The 24,860-nt window shown below is 36.0% G+C and overlaps 1 protein-coding gene across 2 annotated transcripts in view; it reads left to right on the top strand.

Annotated features, from left to right (window-relative positions):
* Positions 1 to 19,114, top strand: part of Ppp4r2 (protein phosphatase 4, regulatory subunit 2) — a 54,674-nt gene extending 35,560 nt beyond the window's left edge. For both annotated transcript variants that reach the window (XM_005383766.2, XM_013513753.1), the window contains exons 4-9: positions 10,196 to 10,289; positions 12,115 to 12,152; positions 13,290 to 13,364; positions 13,617 to 13,760; positions 14,962 to 15,248; positions 15,510 to 19,114. In XM_005383766.2, coding sequence (XP_005383823.1) covers positions 10,196 to 10,289; positions 12,115 to 12,152; positions 13,290 to 13,364; positions 13,617 to 13,760; positions 14,962 to 15,248; positions 15,510 to 15,829 — 958 coding nt within the window. In that variant the 3' untranslated portion in view covers positions 15,830 to 19,114. The remainder of the gene's footprint in view (positions 1 to 10,195; positions 10,290 to 12,114; positions 12,153 to 13,289; positions 13,365 to 13,616; positions 13,761 to 14,961; positions 15,249 to 15,509) is intronic.
* The last annotated feature ends 5,746 nt before the right edge of the window (positions 19,115 to 24,860 follow it).

The raw sequence follows: 24,860 nt of genomic DNA, 5'->3' as shown, positions 1-24,860 counted from the left end.
TTTGGTATTGGCATTATATGTGCTATAGTCTTTTAAGTCAGATTTTAAAATGAAAAATAGTTTATAAAAATATTCTTAGTTTTGAAAATATTCTTAGAAATGTTGAGTCTTTTCTTTCCTAACAAGTGATTAAGTTCTTTATAAAACATGAAAAGCAAAAAGACTTTCTGCACTAAAATAAAAGTGTTCGTTCAAAGAACGTGCTTTGCTTGACATTTTAAATTCTTTATAGAAATTCGTATGTTTAGACTTGCAGTTGAATTGTTCAGTACTCTGTTGGGCATTAGCAGTTTGGGGAGGTGGAATGATAGTGTTAAGTATGATGATATATTTATATTAACCAAAAATTCATATTGGGAGATAGATTTTTATTTGCATGGATTTCAGTTGTGCATATTTTTAGCAATGATTCTTTTTTTTAGGTGTTAAATCATTGGATTTGAAGCACGGTAGTGTAGTCTTTGTTAAATGTAATGTTCCTCTATTTTTATATTTAACAATTTTGCTTAAAAATATCAGATGCTTGCACTTTGACTTTGTGTCCCTTTCAAAAATAGTTTTTTGTGTGTAGGGGTGGTAGCCTTGTCTTTGAAGTTTATCTACTATAGTTCTCTCTGTGACTTTTAACACATGAAGGAGACTTAATTTTGCTGTTCAAATTGTTTAATTATATGCATACATTTCCTTATCAGTTTTGGTTAAGACATTTTTAAGAAAACATACACAGAAGAAGCCACGTTATGTATTAGAATTTTTTTTTTTTTTTGGTCTTTTTGAGACAGGGTCTCGCTATGCAGTTCAGGCTGACTTTGAGCTCACTTATAGCCCAGGCTGGCCTTGAACTTGCAACAGTCCTCTTGCCTCAGCCTCCCGAGTGCTGGGATTACAGGTGTGTGCCACCATGCTCGGCTTAGAAGTATGTTTCAGAAGAAAAACTGAACTGTGAATGTGTTCAAGATGAGACTAGTTCTCTTGGTAGATATTAAAAGTACGTGCAATATTTCGACATTATAGTGACTCATCTTTTCTTAAATTGAACTGTAGTTACCATTCAAAAATAACAGTTAATGGTGAAATAAATTATACTGTACCTTTGTGAATATCAAATTGTGTTTATGAGTTACTAATAATGAATTTTTAAAAACTTAAAAATTACTTTGGACTAAGTACAGGTATGTAGGTTATTGGATAAATGTGAATATTTGTAATTTCTTAATCCATAAAATAGATAATTCAGCTACTTGAGAAAATGATTTGAACAGTTACTAAATGCGTAAGCATACATAAACATTTAAGATGTTTTTCATGTTTGATCCATAAGTATTTTGAAATTATATTTTTAATTCAGTTTTTAGAGTAATAGTTTATGAATCATTTAGCCTAATCAAGCAGAATTTAAGTCTTAATCAGTGATACATTAAGAATTTTCATTTTATAATTGTTTTTTATGTATATTAATGTCGAAATATGTTCACTGTCTTTGTAATTTTACGTTCTGAGTATGTATCAGTTTTTAAAAACTGAGAAGCATTTTGTTCTTTCTCAGTTTGAAGGTTTCCTTCCTAGTATATCTCTCCAATTTAAAATAGATTAGCTTTTAAATTATGAGTGATAAGTGTTTATACTTTAGAAATGTTCTCAAATATTACAGAAGCATGCAAAGTAATGTAGAGTCATGTTATATGCTAGCTGTATTTTCCTTTTAGAAGAGTCTTGACATCTTTATATTCAGTGAATTTAAAGGTATATCATCTGTATATTTATAATGCCTGCATTGTCTTATGTATAAACAGGTTAAAATTTATATGCCTGCTTTTATTGATAGTGGGTCTTTATTGGTTGGCTATTACCAGCACTGCTTACAGAGAACATTCTTGTACATATCTTCTTTTTGAATGTCATAGTGAATATGTGCATAATTGCTGCTTTTTATAATTTACATCAGTGTCACTGCTAGGTGGTAAAAGTATATGCACAGTTGCAAAATTTTAACTTACTCTATAAAATGTATCTGATAAAATGTATTTATGCTTCCACTTGTATTAAGTGTAGATGTAGTTATTCATTATATTTGTGTTTTTAGATTTGTTTCTTTGATTACAAGTGAGATAGAGTTTATGTGTCAGTAGCCCTTTTATGAGTTGCTTGTTCATAATCTTTTTTGGTTTTATTACCTTGCTGGTTTTCTTATTGTTAAAATTTTTGTTTGTTTTTATGTTCTTTCCTTTGTGAGACAGGGTCTTGCTATGCAGTTCAGGCTGACCTTGAGCTCACTTTGTAGCCCAGGCTGGCTAGAACTTGCAAGAGCCCTCACCTCAGCCTCCCGAGTGCTGGGATTATAGGCATGTATCACCACACCTGGCTTATTAAATTTGTTTTATTGATTTTTTTTTTTTTTTTTTCTCGGTACTGGGAACCGAACTCACAACCTTGCACTTGCTAGGCAGGCGCTGTGCCGCTGAGCTAAATCCCCAGCCCCTATTGATTTCTTTTTGCTTTTAATTTAAAAGGGCTGTTTATTATTTTGCACCCAAAACCTAGCTATTTTTAAAAGTTATTTTATATATTGACAGAACATAATGTTTTCCTCTTTGAATTAAATATTGTATATTCACGTATATTCACTTGTTTGCTTAATTTCCTGAACTGTAAACTTCTAGAAAACAGGGATAACTGTCATTGCTAAACAAGGTCCAGAAGAGCACCTGAACATAATAGGTCTTCCAGCAAATGTAGAAAAGATGGATGGAAGGATGAAGGGAACATGGAAAAGTATGTTTTTGTCTGTATTTTGTTTACCAGCATATGGAAAAATTGCATAATTGAATGCTTCAGTTGTTTGATTTTTGGGGGTAATTTTGTTGTCTTTTAATTACTTTTGAACTTTTAAAATGGTATAGAAGATGATGGAATATAGGTACTCTCTGGTATGAAAATTAGCTTCTTAGATGAAAGAACATCAGAAATTAACTAAAATTTTTAATAAAGTAGTCGAAAGATATTTATTGCCATTTTATGTCCTCTGCTTGGGATTATAATGAAGAATATGAGTTTACTCAAACCGAAGCCATTTATGAAAATCCTCTTCCCAGAATAGATGACGTGACTGTAATTTAGAAACTGCTGGTAGCTAATGATTTTTTTCCCTGTGGGATTTTGAAGGATATAGGGAATGTACTATTACATTCCTAGGCAGTTAAAAAGAAATCATTTTATGTCTTCTAAATTATTCAAAATGGAAGAATAATGAATGCAGAGGTTGTTAACTAGTTAAAAGCTGCTCACTTGACAGTGCTGTTTACTTTTCAGGTTTTTCTGAAATAGGTAGTTTCACTGTTGTATTAGACTAAATGTACAGGATTACTCTATATTTGGGAGGTCAGGAAAAAGTGCACAACATGTGTGTCCTTTGTGGGAGAAATACAATTTATTAGCTGACAGATGAATACTGTTTATCTTGTAGCAAGGTAGTACTGTCAGTTTTCTTCTCTGAAGTTACTTTAATGTATATGATTAATTTCATTGGTTCTGAAAATTTTTCACATGATTGTTTTAAGTATATATGCACACACTTTCTTGTCTCTTGCTTTCATACTTTAGAGGGAACCATATACTTTTTTAAAAAAAGAACGTGTGTGAGAGTTTTGTGTTTTATAGTTTAAAAACATACCTTTAAAATTTTATGTTGTTTGTTTTACAGTTAGCTCCAGACATTTCAGCGACTCAAGGACTGGTTCTTAACCTTTTGTTGTCGGACTCCTTTGGCTGATTTTGTTCACTGAATTGTCTGCTTGTTTGATTGGGACAAATAGATTTTGTGGAGTGAATCAGTATTTGTTAATCACATTAAATGTACAGTATTAAGTTGTGCTTACTTTTTTCTTTTTAATCATATAATTATTTGAGAATTGACATTATTTTGTATCCATCTCAACTTTCCTCTTAATTTTTCTTTGTCCAGTAAAAATATAATTTGATGTGATACTCTAATAAATTGTTTTGTGTGGTGTTGGAATTACATCCAGTGTTTTATGAGTGCTAAGCAAGTGCTCTATCACTGAGCTCCACCTGTAGCCTAATAAAATTCTTAAAATTTAGAAGTAGAAATACATGTAACAGAAAGCTAATTTTTTATTTATTTGATACAAATAAAATAACAAGAGTAGTATAAACACACTGAATTAAGATTGGTATGCTTATGCCAGGCATGGTGGCACACGCCTGTATTGTCAGCACTCGGGAGGCTGAGGCAGGAGGATCGTTGTGAGTTCGAGAGCAGCCTGGGCTACAAAGTGAGCTTGTCAAGGCCAGCCTGAACTGCATAGAAAGACCCTGTCCCAAAAAGACAAAAAAGAAAAAAGATTGGTACGCTTAAGTTTTTTTTTTTTTTTGAGTCAGAATCTTCCTATCTTCCTATGTAGTTCAGCCAGGCTTTGAACATACTTTGTAGCCCAGGTGAGCCTTGAACTCAGCAGTCCTCCTGCCTCAGCCTCCCGAGTACTGGGATTATAGGCAAGTGCCACCACACCTGCCTGCTTAAAATCTCTTTAAGTGGTACTATAGATTAATTTTTGGGTGAAGACGGGTACAAACATGAATTTATGGCATTGAGATTCCTTGATGTTATTGAAAGAGGCTTTTTTGCGGGGGGCGGGGGTGCTGGGTCTTGAACTCAGTGCCTTGTGCTTACCAGGCAGGTGCTGTGTCGCTGAGCTACATCTCCAGTCTGGCCAGTTTCTTCATTCTCTTACTTTAAAAAATACTTTTCATTTCTGAATGACATTTTAATTTCAGATTTCAGGCATTTGATTTGAGGTATAAAGTACATGGGTGTGAATATTTATATGTGTATATATTATGTAAATGGTAAAGCTTTAGTATGGATAGAGGATATTACTTCAAGTAAAGATATTCCGGTGCTGTTTCTGGCTTTTATAAGACTTACAGAATAGGCAGTCCACATGAGGCACTGTGGTGCAGTTGGTAAAGGACCTTAGGGTCTAGAGCCAAACTACTGTGAGTTCAAATCCAAGTTATACCACTTAATACTTCTGTGACTAACGCCAGGCATGGTGACACACGTCTATAATCCCAGTAGTTGGCAGGCTGAGGCAAAAGGATTGCATGAGTTCTTGGCTAGTCTAGAATGTCTGTAATGAGACCTTGAGTTTTTTAAAAAAGAGTAAATAAAGTAGTCAGCATTGGAATCTATTTAGTATCTGATAATTGAGAGATACTTACATTAGTTTCCATTTAAATAGTTTACTTCAAGGCAGAGTAGTTAGAGAAGAAAGATACAGTAAAAATCACATGTCCATAGATGAGAGTGCGAATGGCTGTTTACTCTGATGTTGTCAGTGTTATATTTTGTTTCTTGATGGTTTTGTGTGTGTGGTGGGGTTGCTTCTATGACAGAGGTTATATGGTTTGATTTTTATCTGAAATCTGAGTGAAATGTACATGTCTTTTTTTAAAAAATTTTTTTATTATCTTTGTTTTTTGTGGGATGGATAGTAACTAAATCTCTGAAGCAGTCCTTATGTCCATCAGCAAATGAACGAATAAAGAAAAGTGTCTATAGTCCATGGAGTGGACTATATAGGGGCATATTCCTTTCAAATTCAGGTGCATAGCTAATATAGAAATTATCCTATTTAATTATGGTTAGTTGCTGTCTTTGGAATTAACAGCGGTGTTTTTAAAGACAGAGTTTTACTTTTTACTTTTCCATAAAGGTTAGACTTGAGTCATTTGTAGGGCAATGGACATACCTTGAGACCATAGTGTTAAGTGAAAGAAATCATACACAAACTTAAATACCACATTGTTTCTTTTACATGAAAAACTCAGACTAAAAATAGCAAAATTAAAGGTAATAGGAAGTGGGGAATACATCTCCATCACACATTAAAAAAATTGTGATCAATATTAGTCAAGTGCATTTTTTCTGGTTAGGATTTTTTTGGGGGGGTTACCGGGAATCAGATTCAGGACCTTGTGCTTGCCGGGCAGGCACTTGTGCTGCTGAGCTATATCCCTGGCCCATTTTATGGTGAAAATACAAGGAATTTTACAAGTTTCTTTAGGATTTAGACATGTCTATACTTTGTTTTTTTCCCCCCTTCCATCTTGTCATTTTGTTTTTGTAGTTGTCTGGAACTGAACACCGGGCAAGTGCTCTGCTACTGAGAGCAGCCTCTAAATTTTTAAGTTTTAAAAAATATAGTAATGAGTTGCTGCTTTTTGCTTGGATGTTATATCTCTGATGCTCAGTGACTTTCTTAGGATTTGAATTACCCTTGCTTTTAGATATGAAAGACTTAATTTTTGTTTTTTAAATGAATAGGGGCATATTCCTTTCAAATTCAGGTGCATAGCTAATATAGAAATTATCCTATTTAATTATGGTTAGTTGCTGTCTTTGGAATTAACAGCAGTGTTTTTAAAGACAGAGTTCTACTTTTGACTTTATTCTGTGATTGGTCTTTGGAACATATGTGCCTTCCTAGTCTTCGTTAGATGTAGAGGAAATCGAAATGATAGAGGGACCAAGAGTTTATTGACCATTTCCTGAAAGCTTTTAGACACTGTTAGATAACTTATAAACAACTACGTAAGAAGTGTACTTAAGAAGTCCCTATTTCCCAGACAAGATATGAAGACAGATAAGAGCAGTGTGAATGTGCTCTCCCTGTGAGCTAGCCATTTAAAAAACCATTCTGCTTTACAATTTCTACGTTAAACGTGAACTGGCATTACTTTTCTATAGTATTTGAGTAATACCATTTGAAAGTATCTGCTGCTTTTGCATCCTTAATGTGTGGAGCTTTAAAAACGTTTCACTGAATTTTGTAAGCATGTATGTTTGTACACAGATGCTACCTAGTCATGTAAGATGCAAGTTTTTTCAGTTTCTTTTGTATACCTTTTTTATCTCATAGGCAAGTAAAATAATTCTGCAAAATAAACAGAGTCCATTTTAAAATAACTGGAGATATTTTTCAACAAAGTTATTTTCCAATACATTTTTGCCAGTGAAGATCCTATTCCTCCTCCTCTTCCCCACATTTAAGGCTTCTGATTCATATTTTCACAGTGAGTGAGCAGCATGATTATTTTATTTCTTTTTTGAGACAGAGTCTTGCTGTGTGGTTCAGGCTGGCCTCGAACTCACTTTGTAGACCAGGCTGGCGTTGAACTCACAATGATCCTCTTCTCTCAGCCTCTCGAGTGCTGGGATTACAGGCGTGCGCCACCAGGCCAGCTTAACGTGTCCTTTAATGCCTCCCATGTTTGCTTTTTATTCTTAGGATAAGTGTCTTAGTTTTTTTAACCAGGAAAGCCCTTAGCATTTTTCACGAATTAGAATAAACTTCGGTGTGCTTTTTTTGCGGGGGGGTGTTACCGGGAGGAGCAACAGAAAGCAAATCTCTCATATGGTTTTACCAAATGCATTCATTTGGGGTTAGTTTATCTGGTTTATTCTTTTTTTAGGGGGGAATTGAACTCAGGACCTTGTGCTTGTCAGGCAGGCTCTGTACCACTGAGCTAAATCCTCGGCCCTTTATGGTTTATTCTTAATGCCTCTGAGTAAAGACCTGCTTCAGATCAGCTGTTCCCAGCATTGTTTATTCTTTGTCCATAGCACTATGTACAAATTTTATTAGCAGTTATTATTATAACTATTATTATATTATAAGCCCTGTCCTGCTGTTGAACATGAATGAACATTTCTAGTTTTGGTAAGTTGTCATACTTACAGAGTTAAGTGTACAAACATTTGTAAAGAGATTTTCAATATTATATTTGTATTTCCAGTGGATACTTGTATTTCAGCCTGTTCAAGTAACAGTGTAGTATAGCACTTCAGTGCCATCTATTGGCTACTTGGTGAAATGTTTATAGGCTGTTATTGCTCTCCACAGTATTTAAACACATGCTTCCCCCACCACATACTCACAAACATGTACAATGCTAATAATTGGATACAGGTTTAGAAACAGTAAAGTATAAAGGAGAAGGTAAAATAAGGACAGTTACCCTAAAGGTTTTACATACATTTCTACAGAAAATTAGCCAAAACATTAAGTAAATGTTAAACAGGAAGTTCAATAATAGAAGAGCAACAGAAAGCAAATCTCTCATATGGTCTTACCAGATGCATTCATTTGGGGGTAGTTTATCTGGTTTTTTCTTTTTTTAGGGGGGAATTGAACTCAGGACCTTGTGCTTGTCAGGCAGGCTCTGCACCACTGAGCTAAATCCTCGGCCCTATATGGTTTATTCTTAATGTATGCATCTGCTAAAGAGAACATATTTTTGAAGAAAGGGCTTAAATAGCTAATATTTATTTAAATATTTGCTGGTTTGTACTGTTTGAATACCAGGCACTTTAATGCTGCTATATATTCTTAATATTTAAATTTAGTTAGTGTTATAAAATAATGGGAAGAACTTGTTACATTAGTGTATTTAGAGCTAGGAGAACAGTGAAGTAGAAGAGGGAGGGACTGAGGTGCAGGTATGTACTGCTAATATTTGGAAATCTGTGCTGTACATTTCAGATACATATTATACACAGTAAGTACAGATTGAGCATACCAATTAAACTTTCAGAAAGGATAATTGAGAAACTGATGTTTGTTATATGCACCTTGTGAAGATGAAAGTACAGCTTTGTATATTAACTGTAGATTTGTAATTATGTTTTTAAAAATGAATAAAAATGTGTGAAAGTTTGCTGTTTCATTTTTAGTAATGCTGTTGGTGTGCTTTGTATTTCTTTCTCATTTTAAAGATGATTGTTCATCTTGACACTACTTTATTCATCTTTTACGTGTATCCTTTAGACAGAAGAGTAGTTTGCTCACTTTTAGGTTTGGATGCTAATTGAGTAAAGATCAATTCTTGGACTTAATGTTGTATGCATAATATTTACTTTAAATGTTTTCAAAACTGTTGTAAATCTTCGTGTTTTTTGTAAGACTATATCAGAAGTTATTGATGCTGTAAACACCAGAAGGAAGTGTAGTTTGTCCAGCTAGAAAATAAACAATGATGGTTTTGTTCATTATATGTGGTACAGTGAAAGAAAAAGGATCAGAAGTTAAGAGAAACTGGGGGCCCAGTGTGGTAGTGCATGCCTGTAATCCCAGCACTTGGGAGGTTGAGGCAGGAGGATCATTGGTGAGTTCGAGACCAGTGTGGGCTACAAAGTGAGCTCAAGGCCAGCCTGAATACATAGCAAGACCCTGTCTCAAAAAAAACCAGAAAAAAAGAAACTGGGTTACTCATTTAGGTATTTTACTTTGTTGGAGAGTATTATGTCAGCCTGCCTGTAAAAACACAAAAGAACATTATGAATGTTAACTATTAATATCAGGAGTTGTATGTAATTATTTGTATTAGAATAAATAGATTTGTATTGCAAACACTGAAGTCTGAAGATTTATGTTTATACTTTTTAGCTACAGTTGTTAGAGCTAGTACATATAACCTCGCTGTCTAAATTCTGATGAATGCCGATACTTACAAACACTTAGTTTTAAAATTTTTATAAAATGGTTTTTTGTCCCAAATTAATGTCAGATTTGAATTTGCTGTGATCAAGTGAAAATTACATTCATGTGAAAAAGTACTTGGCAAAGTTAACGTATGTTCCTTACCAAATTTTTTAGCATGTTTGTTTATATTTTAAGCTTGAGTAAATACATAGGCTGTATATAAAAATGTTACAGTGGAGCAGATGTGTATTTAAAATACCTTCTCATTGGGATAATGTCTTATATTCTGTGCAGTAACAAAATCATAATGTTTGAATATCTAAAGAAATGTTCATGTGTCAATGATGGAGGAAAATTTTCTGTTTGTAAATAAACTATTGTTAACCTCTTGTTAATTTTAAATGATTATGGTTTAAGAATGTTATATATAATTTTTCAAATCACTTTTGAAGTATTTTGATTTTTTGATGTTTTTAATTGCTTTTTAACGCAAAGAAACTTATTTTTGTTAAATAAAAAGACAATGCTTATTGTCTGTTTTTAAATGGCTCTTTCTTTTGTTTCCTTATTGTAGCCTTGTGTAGCTTAACATGGGTGACTCAGTAAAGCTTTATCTACCAAAATAGGCTGATGTTTCTGATATGCTTGAAAACTAATGATCTCAAACTGCATAAAATTGTATTCTTTTACAGTATCCCTTTTACTATTCAGCGGCTATGTGAATTGCTAACAGATCCAAGGAGAAACTATACAGGAACAGACAAGTTCCTCAGAGGAGTAGAAAAGGTACTTACTTTATTATGGGCATTCCATTAAACTACGGACCTAACAGATTTCAGAAATGAACATTGGGTAAGATCTGTTTCAGGCAACTTTTCTTGAAATAGATTTTCTAGCCTGTCTTGACTTTTTCCCAAATTGTTTTTCCAAGTTAGGTTTTATATTTCAGAGAAATTTATAGAAGGGGGCAGAAGGCCTGAGGTGATCTGATTTATTTTGGCTTTTTGAGGCAGGGTCTCACTATGCAGTTCAGGCTGGCCTTGAGCTCACTTTGTAGCCCAGGCTGGCCTCATACTTGCAATAGTCCTGCTGCCTCAGCCTCCTTAACCCTAACCTGGGATTAGAGGTGATCATTTTAAAGTTTTGGAACAGTAGCTTATTACCTCTTAAATATCCATAGTATATATCAACATATTAAAGATCCTGAGATGTTCAACAGTTGATATGTTAGCTTTAATAATAGTGTTTTGCAAACTTAACAGAGTTCTGGAGTTCAAGGGCACACTGTTTTGGTTAAATTACCTATCAAGTAGAAAGATACACAGGTCAGATTATTGGCGAGTGAATGTTACTAATAAGGGAAGGGCATTCTGGAGAAAGGAAACAACTTAGGGCTCAAAGGTGTTTGAGGGAATGAAAAGTAAGGCACTGTCTGGTGTGAAGAATAAGTGAAGGAGTCCTATGGGAACCAAAGTCAGACTACTGGGTCACTACTTCGCAGTAGGTGATTGATCCAAAAACATAGACCAATGTTTATTTTGAGGTTCTGAGTCCAAAACCAATGTATTTAATCTAGGAACAGAATCTAGAGGCTTTGTGCAATGATTTACAATAGTTCTTAGGGCCTTAATGGGATAACATATTTTGTTGAGCCTCTGTGCCCTCATTTGAGTAAGATTACCAGAGGGCAGAAAACTCCTGTGGCTTAATGACCTTTTAATAATCACACTTTGGAGATTTTTCAGTGCAGAGGTAGTAAGTCACAGGGGCAAGGGCCCTGCCTTCAGATCATGACTACAGTGCTTTGTAGTTGCGATACTTTGGGCTAGTTCCTTAATCTAAGACTCAAAGTCTTCTCTGAAATATGAATAATATGGCTGTGAGTGAGATAAAATACAAAGCATTTGTATTTTATTATTTTAAAAAAAAGTGTCTTGAGTTTCTTTCCTTTGGGTTTATGGTCCTACACAGCAAGCTTTGGATTGAGTATTGCTTTATGAGGAAAGTCCTCACACTCAGGCTGAGTACTTCAGTCCCTAAATGCCTTTGAAAGAAAGCATAATTCCAGTGCATGGTGTTAGGGTTCTATAATAACTGGGGGAAAGAAAGATCAGCAAAAAAAGTTTAATTTCATATTTGTTGTTGCTGTGTGTTGTGTTTTGGGGTTTTTTATGGGTTTTTGTGGGGGTTTTTTCGGTACTGGGAATTGAACTCAGGACCTCATGCTTGCCAGGCAGGTGTCATGCCATTGAGCTGTATCCCTGGCCCCTGTTTTAGGTTTCGTTTTATCAGATTTTATTTCATTCATTCATTCATTCATTGAGACAGGGTGTCCCTGTGCAGTTCAGTCTGCCCTTGAGTTCACTTTGTAGCCCAGGCTGGTCTTGAACTCACAAGGATCCTCTTGTCTCAGCCTCCCAAGTGCTGGGACTACAGGCGTGCGCCACTATGCCTGGCTTAATCAGATTTTATTTTCAGCCATTTATTTTCCTTATTAGCAAACATGGAATAAATGGAAACTTACACTAGGATGATTTTGAGAAATTAAGTGATTAAAATTAATCACTTGTAGTACTTCTGCCTGAAATAATCACCAATTTTGTTATTTCAGAATGTCATGGTTGTTAGCTGTGTTTATCCTTCTTCAGAGTAAGTATTGAAATCTTTATACATTTGTGGTATATTATTATATTCTGGTTGTATTATTTTTAATATGTCCTTAAAACATGTATGTAATTAAGTATGGTATCATGTATTCATTCATTGTGTACCTATTACCCAGTCCCCAGAGTAGAATATTACTGAATGTGAGTGTTTTCAATGAAGATATATGGATTAAAAAGATTGGTAATGTACTGTAGTTCCATTTTCTTTTTCTTTTATTTATTTTGTTTTTTTTCCGGTACGGGGAATCGAACTCATGACATTGTGCTTGCCAGGCAGGTGCTGTGCCGCTGAGCTAAATCCCTAGCCCCTAGAGTTCCAACATTGCTGGATTTACATGCTGTCCTGGTACTCAAGAGCCCTGAGATAACCATCTTAGATTCCTTCCTAATGCATAACTCCTAGGTTTGGAATAGCTCCTTACAGAATTCCTCTTCATAATGGAAAAGCCTTTCTCGTTTCCAGGACTCATGTAGAAAAGTAAGAATTAAATTTAGAGCACATTTTCTAAACTTTTTCTAAACTGTTGAGATTTAGAGCACATTTTCTAAACATTTTCTAAACTGTTGAGATTTGAAGTAGCTAATGCTTTGTTGTGGACAGGTGTCCTGGAGATTGCAGGGTTGTCAGTGTCTCCAGTCTCTATCCACAGAAGCTAGAAGTATCTCCTCCTACTCCTAAAGTTTGAGACAAAGCCAGCTGTCCTGTGGGTGATGTCAGATACAGAGAGAAGAGGTTAGCTCTTGATGAGAATCACTGGTTTAATGTTAAACTGCTTCTATTTTCATGAGCAATAGCAGTGAATTTTTTTTAGAACTCTCATATACACCTTTGTTGCTAAATGAGATAATCCCACAATGCAATGTTTGGCAAAGAAACGTTAAAAAAAAACAAGAATCACATTCCTTCTAAATGTCATGTTTTACTGATGGGTGTAAAGGAATCTGGAAAACATGAAAGAAGTTAAAATGATTTCTCAAGAACTGGTTTTTTTTCTTACACCCTTGAGTGTGAGTTTATCTTAATTCTCGTAGAAGTGATCTGTGATAGTGAGATCCTTTTAGACCCAAGGTTCTTAATCAGAATTAAAGATTTAAACTATAACAGTGTATCTTCTTACAGGAAAAATAATTCCAACAGTTTAAATCGAATGAATGGTGTTATGTTTCCTGGAAATTCACCAAGCTATACTGAGAGGTGAGATTATTGATTTTTAATACTAAAAGTGTGCATTTTCCTAATTCTGAATACCAAGCTTAGTATACTTTTTTTAATTGCATATTTTATGGAGCAAATTTAGGGTATACTGCACTGAATTTGTTAACTTGCTAAGGCATGGATCTGAAATAAATTACTGCAGGTATTTCTGTGACATGTTTCATATAAATATACTTTGGGAAGGAAATATTTTTTTAAAATGGAAAATGATACTGATTTATCTTATTATAGGTCTAACATAAATGGGCCTGGAACACCCAGGCCACTTAATCGACCAAAGGTTTCTTTGTCAGCCCCCTTGACAACAAATGGTTTGCCTGAGAGTACAGAGAGCAAAGAGTCAATTTTACAGCAAAATGAAGAGAAAAATCACAGGTTTGTGTTTTATATTAAAAGATCAAAAATGTTTCACAGAAAGTTACCATTTATTAATGGTTGTCAGCATTATTTACAGTTTACAGTGTACTCTCACCTTTCCCTATTTGTGTTTTCCATGTCTGTGGATTCAGACAACCAAGTATCAAAAACACTTGGGGAAGCATTGCACCTGTACTGAACATGTGTAGATTTTTTTCCTCTTGTCATTACTTCTACACAGTACAGCAGAACAGCTACTGGCATAATATTTACATTTAATAGGTGTTGAGTGATCTAGTGATTTAAAGTATATGCAGAGATGTGTGTAAGTGCTGCGTGCAAGGGTCATTTTTTTTTGTAAGTGACTTGAACATCCTCAGATTTTGGAATCCTTCAGGTCCTGGAACCACTGCCCTGGGTACTGGCAGGTGATTGTAGTATTACGCTGAGAGTACTGAACAAAGCTTTAATACAGTTGTGGGATCTGTGGTTTCTGTTCGTATCTTTAGTAAACTACAGGCTGATAGGGAAAGACTTGCCAGCTAGCATATCCTGAGAGATGGCTTATAGAGGGTCTTAAAGTAATCATGGCACATTTTATTTCTAGCTTTTGAAAATTACTTGAAAGAAGATACTGAAATTCTTCAAATAGTTTTATTGCAAATCATAAAAGGAAACCTTTATATTTTCTTTCAAATTTTCTCCATCTTATTTTAAAGTACATAAGACAAAATGAATAGGAAGACTTGTATATGTTCATCTGGAGGACCTCTAGTTTTATTATAGAAGGACATTTAACTTGATGGAAGATTGCTGAGAAAAGTCCTATAACTTGGACTAGGCCTTAATGGGAAGTATTTATAGAACAGTTTATTTATGTATGTATGTATATGCGTACGTACGTAGGTATGTCTTTTTGAGACAGGGTCTCACTATGCAGTTGAGGCTGGCGTTGTGCTCACTTTGTAGCCCAGACTGGTCTTGAACTCAGAACGATTCTCTTGCCTCAGTCTCCCAGAGTGCTGGGATTACAGGCGTGCGCTGCCACGCCCTGTTTATAGAACAATTTAGATTACCTTCAGATCACTCTCTTTATGCAGATGTTACAATTTAATTTTGACACGAAAATACAATTTTTAAAAAATTACTAAACTTCAAAAGTGAAAACGTAGACAATGAAGAAAATGTTATTAATGACGTTTTACAAAAACATTTACAGTGATTCTCCAGCGTCTGAATCAGAAGTTTCCTCTGTGAGCCCTATAAAAAATAAACATCCAGATGAAGACACTGTGGAATCTGAGGGGCATGAGGTAAAAAGACTCAGGTTTGACAAAGAAGGTGATGTCAGAGGGACAGCCAGTCAGACAACCTCCAGTGAGATTTCTTCAGTTATGGTGGAAGAAACAGAAGCTTCGTCTTCATCTCAGGAGAAAGACAAAGAAAGTAGTTGTACCAGGCACTGTACAGAAGAGGATGAAGAGGAGGATGAAGAAGAAGAAGAAGGTACTTAGAGACCATCTGTAAAGGGGTGGAATAAGGAGATCCTCAAATTCTTGTACTTTTTTTTTTTTTTTTCATGAAAGAATTTAACATAATGGAACTCCTAATAATGCTGATTCTGGGTTTTTCGCCCACCTGTGTGTAGTTGCTGCTGAGTTTCAGGGGGTGTGATTTGAATTGTAGAATATCAGAATTCATGAAACCTAACTATGGAGGTGCTTTTGAAAATAAAATTTAACTACAACAACATTTGCTTATTTTTAGAGTCTTATATGACATCAAGAGACATGATCCCAGAAAGAAAAAATCAAGAAAAAGAATCTGATGATGCCTTAACTGTGAATGAAGAGACTTCTGAGGAAAATAATCAGATGGAGGAATCAGATCTGTTTCAAGCTGAGAAAGATTTACACTCTGAAGGTAGTGAAAATAAAGGCCCTGTAAGTAGTAGTTCAGACTGCCGTGAGACAGAAGAGTTAGCAAGCTCTAATTCCAGTAAAACTGGAGTGAGTCTCTCAGAATCATCCATGGAAAATGATGAGGAAACCTCAGAAGTCACAGATGAACCAATGGAACAAGACTAACTACTTAGAAACATTTAGATACAGTATTTTACATACAGTTCTGGTTTTACACTGTATAAAAAAAACTTTTATGTAATAAAGTGGACCTTTAGTTTTACAAGAGAAGCAGGTTGTAAAATAAAGTACTTTAAGGATAAATCCTCAAAGAGTTGTATATGTAAGAACTGTGAATATCAGCTCCTCTGGGTCCTGCTTACCGCCGACTTTTTTTGGGGGGGATGGTGGTGGTCTGGTCAAATCAGTGGTTTGTGTATAGATTTTTTTTTTTAATTTAGAATTGAAGTTTTTAAACTGGAAAGTAATTATAATTTTGAAAATCTTTTCAAGATTATCACATTTAGTTTATACATATGCAAGAATGGTTTGTCTTGTCTGAAGCTGTAGAGTTTTCATATTTTGGTCATAGTTTCAACATTTTAACATGTGAGTTATAGGGTTTCATGCTGGTTTCCAGATTTTATTGTTTGACGGTGTACAATGGAACATATATACATATATATATTATTCTAAGGGGGGAAATGTTATATTTTTCTGTTTCTATAAGAGACAAATACAGTGAATACTTTTTCTATTGGTAATGATTGAGTTCACTTCTTTCAGAAGACATTTTCTTTCTCTTCTGAGTAATTCAAATAAAATCTGGCCCTTGTGGAACCCTGGAAATCCGAAGTCTGTTGAAATAACCAGGTTAAACACATTCCAAGAGATATGCTCAAACTAAAATTCTTTTGTATACTTCAGAGGTGCCTGAGAAAAAAAAGACTTCATTATTTATGAGAAAATGTGCTTTATCTTGGAAATTGTGTTCAGACCTTAGCTATTTTGTACAATGAATGCTTAAGAAGCTGATCTGAGACCATCTCAGAAAAACCCAGCAAGTTCTATAACCTTTGGTTTGCTTTTCTGAATATTGTGAATATCACATTTCTTTCTAAATTATTTAGAGAATGCAGATGTCATGGTATGAAACACCACTGTCCTGGGAGAATTAATATATTACTTTAGTAATGTACCTGAGCTAAAATGACTGAGGCAGTAGGGGTACATAGAAACCACCATAGTTTGTATGACATTTTGAAGTGAATGAAATATTTTTGAACATGCTTCTCCAACAGCCAGTGTTATATTTTTCAGATCAACACAAAGCACAATTACTCTAAACTCAATATTTTCAAATTCACATATTTAAAGTCATGCAGGCTGCAACTTCCCGGTCAGAATTACTGGCTGCCAAATTTATACCTGTTTCTTCAGCTGTACCTTTTGATATTTAGAATTTTTAAATTTCTGTAAAGTAGATTTTGTAGAATGTAATGTGTTCACTGCCTTTGTGAAGCGGTATATAATTGTATAATTTCTGTGTGTAAACTGAATGCTTGGGCTTTCAATACAGTATTCATATAAAGCAATAAATATTAATGTTATGAAATATCTGACTACATTTTTATCAAAACACAACAGAATCCCCTTTATAGTTTCAGATACTGGACATACACACATGAATTTAAAAACTAATGCAAACAATTTCTGACACTGTGTTTCATGCTTTGGGTGATTTGGAGGGAAACCACAAGTTTTGCGTTTTGACTACTTAAAATTGTTATGATTATAAAAACCAAAATGATTTGGCTCCGTTTATGTTTGTAGAGTAATATACTACTGACTGACTTGACTGTCAGGTTCACAGCAGCTAGTTAATATATTTATGAATATGCCTGGTAGTTGAAATCTGAATTTTGATTTACTGTACCCAAGAGAGGGAAAACATCATTGTAAATTTGAAGAACTTTTTTTTTGCAAAATATGTCAAAACGAAGCAAATTTTAAATGTGATGTTCATTTGTAGTGACTTGTTTTGAGGGAAATTTTGCCAATGAAAACTGATTTTAAACATTTTTAAGTTTAGAAATTTTCTTTAGAATATTTATGAAATTATTGTCAATAAACCTATTCTTTAAGCTCCTGTGACCTTTTGATATATTTTTTTTTAATTGTAGTGCCATGGACCATTTGTAAACAACGCAATTTACTTTTGGTATTAGTTGAAGACTTGGCATCATGACTTGAGGTCTGTGGTTTTATTTGTAAACTTGCAATTGCTATTTTGCAAGGGCAAATGTATTTCTTTATTAAATAAAGTACAAATAATGGTGAATGTACCAAAATGACATCACTGAACTCTATGAGAGATCTGCGTTTTAATCTATAGTTTAATATTTATTAGATATTCATATGTTGATCATAGATCAAACTTGTTGCTGTTTATACAGGTAATTGTAGAATGCTGATGGAATTTCTTTAGGATAGGTGGAATACTTCTGTAGTTAATTTGGGGAATCTTGTTCAGCTGTTTTTATCAGTGGCCATTTGAAAGTAAATTTCCACAAGTATGCATAGGTGCACATAATAGGCTTTGCTCAATGAAAATGTCAGTTTGAATAGTAACTGACTCATGAATTTTTTAAAAGGCTAGTTTTAGGCACATTTTCTTAACTCAAAGTAAGTCCTCATAAAAGATTGAAACGGAGAAAAGCAAGACTTAAATGGTGGAAGATACTTGTTTCTTGACCTTAAACAGCTGTCATGTTAATTATGTTTAGGTAAATTTAATCCCTTTAGTGTTTGTCACAAATAGACCTTTCAGAAGTATAGACAGAGCAATGAAATTGCCAGGGAAGGATTAATCCATAACCACTTGCCTTGGAAAGGTATTCTAGAAGTCCTGGACCAGAAGGTGTGGCCTGTTAAAGCATTGAAGTTCAGACTGTTTTATTTTGCTGGTGTAGATAGGCATGTATCTATGCACTTTTGCATTTGTAAAATCAATTTTTCCAATAATGTAATATATTAGTTTACTTATAAAGGTACTTGGGCAGAATCTAAAGTTGCTACAATGTTTATGAAAACTGTAACTTAAGGTTGAAAATGCAACTTGTAGAACCAAAGGAAATAAAAATTTGGGGTAGTGTTTTAAATTGTCTTTGAACAGGAGTTTCTTAAATGTGTGGATTTGGATAAAAATGAAGGTCCGTTCTCAAGATGTGTGCTAGTCATAAAATGGATGAATGCAAAAAAACACCTTGTAATTTCATGTGGAATTATTAAAATTAGGTTTCCTGAGTTATTGATCTAATATGGATGCTAGTATGTATTGGTTAGACTACATCAATTTCACATTTTAAAAATGATCCGTACACTTAAGAATTTTATTTCAACTTGGAGCCTAGATTACTTTGCCAAATAAATGTATTATTTTCATAATGCAATAAAATATAAATCAGAATATCTTCATGTGTGGAATTACTTTATTTACCACAGTACACCCTGCCTCTTTTTTTTCCATGCTAACCTCAGAGGACCCACAAGCATTTTCTGATCTACAGGGAGGAAAGCTGAATGTAATAACTTCATTAACTGTTTAATAATAGGTGTTTATCCGGGAGAGTGGAGCTGAGTTGACTGACATGTATGGGTTTTTACCAGGCCTTTGAGAACCTGATTATCTGACCATAATTGTGCACTGGTTTTCCTGCACACGTTTACATTTGTGTTGGAGACATTTTAGAAATCCTGATCTCAGGTAACTGATGAGGTTTTCACTTGCGAATTCATGTATACCTGTTGTTATGTGGTTGATGTAGTGGTCAAGTATTTCTGACTTTGAACTTCATATTTGCCCTAAATATTACAGCTGGTAGAGGTTTGGGCTGATGGGAAGACTGATAATTCCACTGACCAGGAATTAAGTGAATGATGAAAGATCTCTGCTCGTTTTCCTACCTAAGGTTAAGGTAGTACTGTTCCTTCTATTGTAACAGTTTTGGAGTGACAGATTTTAGTTTAGAATTTAGAGTTTATGGTCTTCGGGTTTATTTGTAAACTCTTAGAAGTTTTTCTTCCCAAAGGCAATGCACTTTCTTCACAGTATACAAAAATGTCAGCAATCCTATTTAATAGCCTGCAAACTGCTTTTTATGTCCGTGGTCAGCTCTATGGCTGCAAGTGTAAGTAGAGTACCCTAAGGATTCCTAAGTTTCAGTGATTCTTTTTCTGATCTACTCACTTCAGAGGTGCTGAGTTCATCGCTGGAATCTTTCAGTGTTTCAGTGCTTCTAGGTTTGTGGAGTTGAGGGTAGTACACAGTGCTGGATGTGTAATAGTCTGTACTGCTACGGCAGGAAGTGAGCATCCGAGCAGCTACCCCTGCTCTATAGAACACAACGTGGAGAGCAAAGGTGTTTCTACAAGTACGATGTGTCAGTAAACCCTAGTCCTGGTGTAGACATACAGTGTCTTAGGACTAGATATACTTGCAACTAATTGTTGCAGTTGAGTGGGTGTGTGTGGCTTTTAGTGCAGGGTACAGTTGCTGAGAGTCTTGAGAGCTGAAGGTGGTTTTCTGTCTTTGGGATCATATTGTGCACTGCACGCAGCGCTGCAGAGTGGAAGGGTAAGCTTAGTTGGCGGTGATAGTTCCTGTGTTCATTTTGGAATATGTGCGTTCCCACTTTCAATCAGGGTCTACCTAAAGCTGTTGACTTGTTTAGAATTCAGGACATTTGTTTCTCCTATATGGTTAATGTGACTTACAGGCCAAGATACACACAGCTGTTTTTCTACCTGAAAGTGAATATATTATTGCAGATAAGTAGCGATAGTAACACTTATACTGGAAAAAGGGTCAGTTTCTAATACGGGGTTGTCAAAAATACCTCTCCCCCAGTTCTGCCAGTGCATGTAAGGGCAGTGTAGGTGGAGGTGTGTGAGAGAGGGACCAGCAGCAGGGACTTGGCACAAGGTACTGGAAACATCTCTGTATTTGGTGATTAAGAAAAAATTTGCAGTGCTTTGTCATAATTTGATACTGAACATTAGAAGTGTATGTCATGTACAGGAAATAGAAATACTCCATCTGTTTCTAAGTTCTCTAAAAAATAATAGAGCACAGAAAGAATCCCAGTTGGGCCAGGGATGTAGCTAAGCGACACAAGCGCCTGTCTGGCAAGTGCAAGGTCCTGAGTTGGCTTCCTGATACAAAAAGAAAAAATAAAAAAACCAGCGTGGTGGCGCACGCCTGTAATCTCAGCACTCGGGAGGCTGAGACAGGAGGATCGTTGCAAGTTCCAGACCAGCCTGGACTACAAAGTGAGCTCGAGGCCAGCCTGAACTGCAGAGCAAGACCCTATCTCAAAAAAGACCAAAAAACAAAATAAAACTACTATAACCAAAAAACAAAACAAAACCCCAGAAAGAATCCCAGTTTTTGTTTTTAGACAGATCTGGTTATGTAGTTCAGGCTGTCCTGGAAGTTATGGCAATCTTCCTTCCTCAGCCTATAATTGCAGTTGTTCGGTTGGAATTTCGCTCAAGATTACCAGATTTCACTTACTCCAACACTCCTGCCTTAGTCTAGAATTCCAGTTACTTGTTCAGTTGGGAGTCCACTACGGTTATCAGATTTCACTTATTCCAACAGATGGAGGTAATAAGTACGTAAAGCATACAAATGCAGAAAATATGTAACAGGTGGCAACTTAGATGATTTACTTTGTGCTGGGAGATGGGGTGATAATGGACATTTCCATTTGGACCTCTAAGGAATGCAGCTCCGTTTGGATAACCATAAGCAGCGCACATATTGAAAGGTGGCCTGTGACTTGAGAAGGTGCAACAGGAGCATATCAGAGAAGCCTGGCGATGTGTCTGGGGAGCGTGGGCTCATGCTGACCTCTGACAATTGGGACAGTCGGGCGTAGTGTTGGAGGGAGGGCAGAGGGGAGGGAAAGGTTACAGGCTTAGTCCCGGCTTAGTCCCCAGCTGCGGAATCTGTGGCTAGTTTCCTCATTTATAAAATGAGATAGATAGTCACATCTACCTGGTAGGATTGTTAGTAGTAATAAGTGAAGTTATGGGTACAAAGCTAGGTAAGGTTTAGGGTCTGGTATTTCTTTTAAGGAAGGAACCGGAAATAAGCATTTTCTCCAGAAAGGAAGAGTTTCATTAGGAATAAAAGTTTTTCAGTCCTGGTACCAAGATGTTAGCACTATTTGTATACTTGTATATTTTGTATATTTGTATATTTGTATACATTATTTGTATACATCATGTTCTACGCTCAGTATGTGATATGTACTAATTGAACCTTCCCTTAACACTACGAGGTACTTAACTATTTATGCCCAATTTTATGGGTGCGGTAGTTGAGGTTAAAGAAAAAAAAAAAACATTTTGCCCTGGGACCCTTTGAAAAAGGAAGTTCAGAGTGAGAACTGAGTGACTTCACAGCTTTTCATCCATTAGGTATAGGTGCTGTCTGGCTTTGGAAAGCTTGTGGAAGTAGGGTGGCTGTGGCACTGAGGAAGTGGAGGGCGGAGAGGAAGCCATTCCAGTATGTGGACTCTCAGTCACTTAGACCTCCCGTATTCTGGACATCAGAGGGATCCTCTGTCATTCACAACAAAGCCAGGTCTTGGTTTGTTCTTGTTCCGTGTATTTCACTGTCTGGCTGGACAGATTGCCTACCCAGACATCTCAAATACGTGATCAACTTTAAAATGTATTTTAGAAGTCAGATAATTTACACTTAGCAAAAATTCAGGTAGAATAATATATAGCAGACTTCCTGTCCTTTGCTTCTGAATTTCTCACTACTCCCCATCGGTGAATAGATGACTCAGGATGCATTTAATCTGTCTTTTCCAGTGACCTGATAATATTTTGACTTGTGGCCATTATTTGGACTCAGTTCAAGCAGTTTGATGCTGAGACGTTTAAAACCAGTCTGTTCCCTTCCCTCCTGAAAGCTCAAAAAACCAAACAAGCCATTAAACTTTAAGTATTACTGAAAACTTGTGAAGTAATGTGTAGAAATACACCTCTTTGTTCCTAGGGATGTGGCAGAGGAGAGGAGAGGCCACTGCCTGGCAGACAAACCACAAAGTGTGTTGTAAGCCTTCAGAGATGCCAAGACACACCAGTTTGGTGTAAAGTAAGAAAAGGAGCTGTTCGTTGATGAAGGATACAGGCTTTAATGATACTCTGCATGGTGCGTGGACTAAACACTTCCGTCTCCTGGCTTGACGATTTTGTCTCTGGAGGAATGTTGTGATTTCTCCCTTGTTTGCACTCTTTTGGCTTGTGAACTATCCAGCAGTAAAACAAATCGCAGCTTTATCTTTTTTCGGTGTTTCCTTTTCGTAGGTCTGCAAAATTCTTTGTTGTTGCATAGTAAGAAAATGCAGAATTTCATCCACTGGCATAATGACAAGCACATGCCTGACTGATGTGAAATGTACCCCATGCTGCTCTGTTTCCATGACTTTTGGAAGTCGTGCCACCTTTTTTGTTTCAGTGCGGAATCAACGCAATCCTTCTAGAAACATTTTCAGTGGTAATTAACCTTGGCATGCGTGGTATACCAGCAGTGTACAGACTTTGCATGTGTTCTAATGGCACTGCCCACACAACTAAGATGCATTCTGATTCTTGAGATAATAAAAGGAGATCCTGGAGTCAGGCATCTCAGAGAGAGCCATTGATTAATGCAGACAGTGATCTCGTTTGTTTATAAGTATTTATTAAGGGACTATTGATGAGCCTGGCCTTGGAGATACATCAGGTAATGAAGAGGGACAATTAAAAATAACATGCAAGATGGTGAGAAGTGCTGTGAGCCTAAATAAAGCGGGGAGAAGGAGAAAGAGGGGCACTGAAGTTGTTTTCTGTAGAATGTCTCTGAAGTGGCATGCTGAGTGTGATCACTGCCCCGTGCAGAGGGGCTCCTCAATGTGGCACCTGTCACTCCGTGAATGTCCTTGGATCTTGAATGGGGTCTCTCATTTTTTAAGCCTTTATCAGACTCCTGTGCTTTTAATTAATGACTAGACTTGGCTCCTTAATAATGAAATTATTTTCTCTTTCACCAAGGCAGATATTCAGAGATATGTTTTATATGTATATTAAAACATGTACATATTTATGAGTAAGGAGTCACAGTCTGTCTCGGAAAAACCCCATCCCAGTATATGAAAGCCAGTTGCAAGATGCCAGGAGACTGAAGAAAGGCAGGAAGACCCAGATTGTAGAGTGCAACTTATTGTGGACGTATTGACAGATGGATACCTTTCATTTGGGTTAGGAGGGAGCTTACAGAACAGTCAGGAGAAAAAGTGAAGCACCTAAGGTAGCATGTACTTGATCCATCACAAGCTGATATCAAAGAGGCACATTCCTGATGCTGATGGTGCCAGGGTTCTGTGATAAAGCTCCGTGTGCCACTCTAACGGTTTTATTAACAGGTTCAATCCTCAGCAGCAGACGCACACACACACACACACACACACACACACACACACGCACGCACAAGCAAGCATAAATGAGGGGAACTTAGAGGTCAAGCTGTTTTGCTCCTGTCTAGTACCTAATCTTCCTGTTAAAAAATAGGTGTCAGTTCTCTCTGTAATCCTGAGAAATTCTGGTCCATTTTGCCCCACATAATTTCTCCATATGAAGACATACAAGAAACTCATCCCAGGGCCGGGGATGCAGCTCAGTGGCACAAGTGCCTGCCTGGCAAGCACAAGGTCCTGAGTTCGATTCCTAGTACAAAAAAAATTTTAAAAAACCTCAACCCAGATCTCTGATTTTATACATACAAGGCAAAAGCGAAGAGGATGTGAGATTTCATGAAGATAGTCCATATTTGACAAGTGATGTTATAGAAAGAACAACTGATACCTGTCTTCTAGCAGGAAGAATATGTGCTGAACAAGAGCAAGAAAGTTTGACCTCTAAGCTGCCTCCATTTATGCTTTGTGTCGTGTGTGTATATGTTGGTAAAGATTAAGCCCATAAATAAAGCCATTAGAGTATGTCAAGAAAGAATCTGAAGCAAGCAGACCAGGGTTTCTCAGGGGCAGTGGAGATAGATACAATTCAAGATGGCTGTGGTTGGGTCAAGGCAACTCCCTGCACATTCTCTACCCACCCCCGACCCTCACACACACCGAGATACTCATACAAGCCTGAAACT

The sequence above is a fragment of the Chinchilla lanigera genome, unplaced genomic scaffold (genome assembly GCF_000276665.1).
Source record: "Chinchilla lanigera isolate Chin_1 unplaced genomic scaffold, ChiLan1.0 scaffold00020, whole genome shotgun sequence".
Taxonomy (NCBI): Eukaryota; Metazoa; Chordata; class Mammalia; order Rodentia; family Chinchillidae; genus Chinchilla; species Chinchilla lanigera.
The sequence above is the reverse complement of the archived record's forward strand: the minus strand, read 5'-3'. Positions and strand labels throughout refer to the sequence as shown.